The sequence below is a fragment of the Coffea eugenioides genome, chromosome 11 (genome assembly GCF_003713205.1).
Source record: "Coffea eugenioides isolate CCC68of chromosome 11, Ceug_1.0, whole genome shotgun sequence".
NCBI classification, from domain to species: Eukaryota; Viridiplantae; Streptophyta; class Magnoliopsida; order Gentianales; family Rubiaceae; genus Coffea; species Coffea eugenioides.
Window position 1 is genome coordinate 1254052 of NC_040045.1, and position 6883 is coordinate 1260934.

A 6883-nucleotide genomic window follows, 5' to 3' on the forward strand; every position below is an offset into this window, starting at 1 on the left:
GACTTGGTGAAAAGGGTGTTTAGTACTATGCCTAAAAGAAATGTGGTTGCTTGGAACACCATGATTTCTTGGTATTTGAAAACAGAGAGACCTGTTGAAGGGCTAGTCCATTTTGTGATGATGTTGAAAATGGGTATAAAACCGACTCCTGTTAGTTTTGTTAATGTGTTTCCGGCCACTTCTAGAGTGATGGATGTTCAAATTGCTCATGTTCTTTATGGCATGGTTATTAAATTTGGGGATGAGTATGTTAATGATTTGTTTGTCGTGAGTTCAGCAATATATATGTATGCTGAGCTCGGTTGCCTTGCTGATGCTAGGAGGATTTTTGACCATTGCTTGGAGAGGAATATAGAGATTTGGAACTCTCTCATTGGTGGATGTGTTCAGAATAATTGTGCCATTGAAGCACTTCATCTTTTTCTCGAAGCACTAGAGGCACAAGATGATGTTGGAGTTGATGATGTGACTTTTCTTTCAGCGTTAACTGCAACATCACAATTGCAGAGTCTAGGTTTTGCTCAGCAGCTACACGCATCCTTGATTAAGAATTCATTGGTATCACATGCTATCCTTCAAAATGCCATTGTGTCCACGTATTCGAAGTGCAATAGCATTAGTGAATCATTTCGAGTTTTTAATGGAATGCAAGAAAGAGATATTGTTTCTTGGAATACAATGGTTTCTGCACTAGTACAGAATGGAATGGATGTTGAGGGATTGATGCTTGTGCACGAGATGCAATCTCAAAAATTTATGATTGATGGTGTAACTATCGCTGCTGTACTTTCTGCAGCATCAAATTTAAGAAATCTGGATATTGGAAAACAGACCCATGCTTACTTGATCAGGCAGAGAATTCAATTTGAAGGGATGAATACTTATCTAATAGATATGTATGCTAAATCTGGTATGATGAAAGCTGCACAAGCAGTGTTCAATATGAACTGCTCAAAGGATAGAGACCCAGCCATGTGGAATGCTATGATTTCAGCAAATACCCATAATGGGTTAATTGAGAAATCTTTTGCTGTCCTTAGGCAGATGCTTGAGCTGGATCTCACTCCAACTGCTGTCACATTGGCATCAATTCTCCCTGCATGCAGTCAGTCGGGAAGTTTAGCTCTGGGTAAGGCAATTCATGGTTTTGCTATTCGCAACTTTCTGGATGATAATGTCTTTGTGGGCTCTGCCCTGGTGGACATGTACTCAAAATCAGGTGCAATCCACTATGCAGAAAGTGTTTTTGAAAAGTCACCCAATAAAAATTCTATTACTTATACTAACATGATAGTGGGTTATGGCCAACATGGGATGGGTGACAAAGCTATCTTGCTTTTTAATGCCTGGAGGGGAAGTGGATTCCAACCTGACGGAGTTCCCTTCCTAGCAGCCTTGTCTGCATGCAGTTATTCAGGATTGATTACTGAAGGTCTTCAAATTTTTGAGTCAATGAGAGATCATGAGGTGCAGCCCTCTCTGGAGCACTATGCTTGTGTGGTGGACATGTTAGGACGAGTTGGTAGAGTGGTTGAAGCATACATGTTTGCTGATGAAATAGATGAGGAGTGTAATGTTCTGGGAATCTGGGGTTCACTTCTTGCTGCTTGTCGAATACATAAAAATTTTGAATTGGGAAAAGTTGTTGCTGACAAGTTGCTTGCCTTGGCCGGAGGAGATAAGACGACAGGTTACCATGTGCTACTTTCAAATATTTATGCAGCCGAAGGAAACTGGGAATATGTAAATAGGGTGAGAAGAGGAATGAGGGAAAAAGGTCTGACAAAAGAGGTAGGGTGCAGTTGGATTAACATTTCTGGTGTAGCACACTGTTTTGCATCTAAAGATGAAGCCCATCCTGTCTGCTGTGAGATATATGAAATGTTGGGGTATTTGAGCACCAATATGAAGGATGCTGGTTATAGTGCTTCTTTGAGATGGCAAGAAGTTTGGATCTCAGAATTTGGGGAGTGAATATTTATACTGTATTCAATGCAACAGGATCCCATAATTGGAAGAAAATTCATGTGATTATGCAGTCACCTGTTTGGGTTGGGCAGCATAAGGTATTGCCAAATAAGGTTTTTCAGAATTTGTGGTTTTCTCTGCAGAAAGGTATGCTGATACTTTTTTGACATTTATTAACATCAATCAGATAGACAAAGAGACTCGGAACGTATTGGCTACATTTTAGTCGTCCTCCATTTGCACGTGATTCTCACGTGTTTGTTGGTTAACAATTAACAATTGGACGAAAGAGTTCTGAGGGCGATTTTTTAATGCGGGGCTCGATGGACATTGGCAGCTTACCCACTTTGCCAGGCAACTTCGCACGTTTCTACCCACTCCCTCAGTGCTTTTCCTTTCTTCATTTTTTCATTCATCTCCCTCTCCTCTTCATCCTTCTTCTTCCTCTTTTATTTTGTTTTCTTAATTTTTTTGGTCAAAATTGCCTTCTTTCGTTTACCCTTTCTGCTGTATGTAGAAGTATGTGATAAACGAGGACAAAGCTGAGATTCTTCTAAGCTTTTAGGTGGTATTCTTCTCTCTCCTCCAAACCCCAAAGTTCCGCCATCTGTTTCTTGCTTGGTATCAGGAACAATGGTTCAATGTATATCAAAAGTAGACCTTGTTCTACCCGCTCCCTCTCTTTGGCTTGTCTCTTGGATATCTCCTTCGTTGTCGACCACGTGTTCTTGATTTCCCAAGGGAAGAGAGTCAAATACAAATTTCTAGATCTCCTGCCAATCAAATGTGCAAATGGTCCCTTCCTGAATAGAAGTGTAAGTTTACAATTATCAATTAAATAGTATCATCAACTTTGAAAGAACAATTTTGTTCTGAAGATTCTGCCTTCCCGCTTGGACTTTCAATTGGATATGAGAATGTAGTAACTCTGTATTGCATGTTGTCTAAACAAGCTTGTTTTCCAGGATATACAAGGTTTTTCTTCTAAGTTTCCGGTATTTACTTCTTGAGCAGGCCAAATTATTGAACAACTTGAGCAAAGGATTGTAATGATGGAAACTTCATTAAGCAGGTTTGGAATGATCTTGGATTCTGTTCAGAGTGACATCAACCAAGTCGATAAAGAAACAAAAGAATTAGTGTTTGAGGATAAGTATTCAATTCTACTACTACCCTTTTGTTTTTCTGTATTTTGTGCGGACCAGATCCATCGAGCTTTGCATGTCCGTTAACTTTCATTTTTTATGACTTTTATTACCTGTTGATGACTATAAACATTCAGAAGCCCAAACTTCTTCACTCTTCAGGCACTTAATTCAATCAATTACCGGAAAAAAAGGAACACTACAGAATTTTCTTGAAGGTAGTAAAGAGTTCAGAGCTTCATAGTCACACTGGTAAGTCTGGCACTCTCGCTTTTGTGCTATACAAAAATTTTTCCTTTTGAAAATTTCTGCATTTCTGAGATTGCTATATGCTGTTTAATTGCAAATTGCAATAGTTTACCGAGTACCCTTTTGAGTTTTGTATACAATTCCGCCAAAGCAGTTCAGTTTATACAGAAATTGTCTGTACGTTTTTCTGGATACCAGCATAATTGCATACTATTTTTCATCAGTTTTTTTGGCATTTTGTTCAATTATTTAGGCAATTGTTCAATTAGTGCATTTTGTTCATTTTATATAGTTGGTAATCTTCTGCAGTATCAGATGAATTTCAAGTCTTGGGCTCTTTAATTTGCTCAAGGACAGTTTGCCTAACGCAGATTTTTTTCCCCTGCAGTTGGGTCCTTTTTTTACCATAGGTAATGTTTTATATGCATTGTTACAAGTTTTAGCATGGGTAATGGATTCTGTTTTCTTCTTCTTATTCTTCTTCACATATCTGCTCCCATTGTCAACAAAAAGAAATACAAAATGAAACTTCTTTCCCATCTTTAGATTATCTCTTCATAGCTGTTATGCTTATTGTGCCTGATTTGATAGCTAGCAAATGTCCTACTCATTTCTTTCTTGAAGTTTAGACCATAATTATCAGACTGGATTAATAAGAACACAAATGAAAACCTATTCTGGTCACATGTTGTCAATTTGTATGCTGCAAATTGCTATAAATCTGAACATTTGAAGAGACCAGAAAATTGTATCATGGGTGAGCATTTTTTCTGTTTCTGTTCCTTTTTCCATTTATAGGTAATATTCTCTTGTGGTCTGATATCTGATCTGTTCTGTTGGTATTTGGGCAGTTGAAAATGTTGGGCCTGCAATGAAAATGTTCTTTCTATTGCCATACTTTTCTTCTATCTGCTGACAATCTATTGTCAAATGGAAATGGTATGTGTGTATGTATGCAAGTTTTCTGCAGCAGGCATTAGGTGTGATGTCGAAAGCTGTGAATCCACTTGAAATTGATCAAAACATGCTTCAGAGATAATGAGAAAGCATATTTTCAGGCTCCTTTTCCATCATTTATATCGTCACTGGTCTTAATTCTCCATCTTTTGTACTTCTCTGGTCAGGTTTTAATAAACTCTACTTGAGTTAGTCAGCCTGCTAAATATTGCAAAATGACTGCTGTGCTACTCCATTTTTTGACTTCTTAGTTGTATCTATGTGTATTCAATAGTGGACTTCTTCTCACATTCTTTTTTCGCGTCTAAAATTTGTTGGAAACAAAAAAAAAGATTGTTCTTTTTTGAAAAGGAATCGTATGCTAAATGGAGTTCATTTCGTTGTCTTTTAGCTACTGATTGATTTTAATGATGACTTTCAGAATTACTGGACAATTTAAGAACACTAGTTTTTGATAATAATAGAAGTATAGTGCCACAAAAATTCAAGACATTTATTAGAAGATTTTAGAATCAAAACAGGGAGGAATAAGGAACATCATAGGTTTTTTGTAATATGACATTACAATTTTAGTTTATTTAGTTGTATTTCAGGCTTTAAGTTGATTGCCATATTTTGGTGAGGCAACCCTGATGGCATTTGAGGTTCATTCATTTTTCCCCTTCAAATGCAACTGCATCTGCAGCCATGGCAGTAACGTCATGTCTGCCTGACTTTTGATAACAGACCTGAGCCTTACTTTAAACTTTCATTATCACTGCTCCACATGCATCTGAGGCCAATAATGCGTACAAAAAATTTGTGGTCTTTTATTTTTGTTATTTGTATTTTCAGTTGTTAAAGTTGAGGGTTGTGGCTGGTTTTGTTCACTCCGAATTAGGGGTTCTTGCATGTGAAAAAGCCTAGGAATTTTATGTTTTAGAATCCTGATCATCAGGTGAGTCAATAAAGTTCTGGTTTTTCATTTTGTATTTTGTCTTCGTTTCCGTTTTACAAATTTTACTCAAAGTTAAAATTTGATTGTTGTTGAAGGATTGATTGAGGTATAGCATGTTGACGTTTCTTACAGTGTGTAATAATCTTTGCTTAGGGAAAGAAATATATATATATATTTATATTGTATATGTATGTATGCATGCATCCATGCATATGTATCTATGTATTTATTTTAGTCTTGGACTAAAATGTTTGCAGTTTGATGAACTCTTTAAGTTTTTTAGATTATGCTGCATAGTGGAAGTGATGATTAATCAATTGAGTGAGGAGAATGGTCAGGGGGTTATGTGCTTTTCACAATTTGCATTTTAGTCTGCTGCTGTATTATTTTTGTCGAAGTATGTGGAATTGGATATTACTGTGAATTTGAGAAAATAGACATTATTGCATGGTCTTGGTTCATATTTTAAGTTCGTGGGTGAATTTGTTGTAGCTTTTACCAATCCAGTTGACGTTAGATGTATTGAGATATATATATATATATATATATATATATATATATATATATATTGTGTTTCTCTAGATTGGCTCAGCTTATAAAAATCACTCTTGAATTGACTATAAAACTATTTCATCTTAATGTTTGGTAATGTAAGTTTTGCTCATTAGTTCATTGAGAAAACCGTGTTTGAAAGTCCTCATTCTCAAGTTGTTGGTGCAGAAGTTTTGTCTCCTATTTCACCAACTAGCTACTACCATTGGAAGTCCTCCTGTGATCGCTGTGCACTGAACTTGTAGGATATTCATGGTTTCTGAATACTCTTTATGTGATATCCATGATGCTGTTGTACGAGGATGTGCATTTATACTACGTTGGGACATCGTCTGCCATGCAAATGAATGTTCTTTTGTGAGCCATCCTTTACCATCCAACAGGAAGAGTTTACAAGTAATAGATAGCTAATGATTTACGAGTAGCAGAAATTTGAAGTAAACATGATGAATGCTTGATGGTCGTTTGTGTGGAACTAAATGCATTATCACTCTCAGTTTTTGTTGAAAAAAAAATTTATTTTATTTTTTTGTATAAATGGATCAATGTCCTTCATGTTTTTGTGTTAAAAATAGTATTGAGTCTTTTGACTTGCAAAAGCCTCCTTTTTTTTTTTTTTTTTTTTGATTGCAGGTACATATCCTCTTCACAGACAAATAATAGACATTCTCTGATTAGCATCACAATGAATCTCCGAATGTTTAAAAAACATGCCTTGGCTTATTTGGTTCTTGAACTGATATATAGAATGCAATGAATAATTTCTTTTATGATAATATCGTTGACAAGATAAATTTCTCTGCTAAAGTTGGCTGTTTTCTGCACCATTGCTTCATCTTAATGGTAATTCTTTGCTGAAATGGAGGACTCATATAGGATTTTGGAGTTGAGCATCTGATTTTTCTTCATCACTTCTTGTTTGTCTAAGTGCATTATCACTCCAATCATCATTTTTCGATTTTTTTCCCACCCTTTTCAATTTAACAGCACGTGATTTTTCTTTGGTGGGCACTTTATAATCCTCAAACTGTGCTAGGCATGCTAGGGATGGCAACGGGGTGGGTGCCAGCGGGGG

At 36.4% G+C, this 6883-nt stretch overlaps 1 protein-coding gene across 3 annotated transcripts; it reads left to right on the forward strand.

Annotated features, from left to right (window-relative positions):
* Positions 1–230: 230 nt before the first annotated feature.
* On the forward strand, positions 231–6354 carry LOC113751222 (pentatricopeptide repeat-containing protein At3g22150, chloroplastic-like). 3 transcript variants are annotated; one of them, XM_027295153.1, is made up of 6 exons: positions 231–2066; positions 2156–2783; positions 2983–3040; positions 3276–3365; positions 3672–3772; positions 5977–6354. In XM_027295153.1, the coding sequence occupies exon 1, from the start codon at positions 286–288 to the stop codon at positions 1972–1974; it is 1689 nt and encodes a 562-aa protein (XP_027150954.1). In that variant the 5' UTR covers positions 231–285; the 3' UTR covers positions 1975–2066; positions 2156–2783; positions 2983–3040; positions 3276–3365; positions 3672–3772; positions 5977–6354. The 3 variants fall into 3 exon arrangements, with proteins under 3 accessions (XP_027150954.1, XP_027150952.1, XP_027150953.1); XM_027295151.1 differs by having other exon boundaries at positions 231–2783; positions 2983–3365; XM_027295152.1 differs by lacking the exon at positions 3672–3772 and having other exon boundaries at positions 2983–3365.
* The last annotated feature ends 529 nt before the right edge of the window (positions 6355–6883 follow it).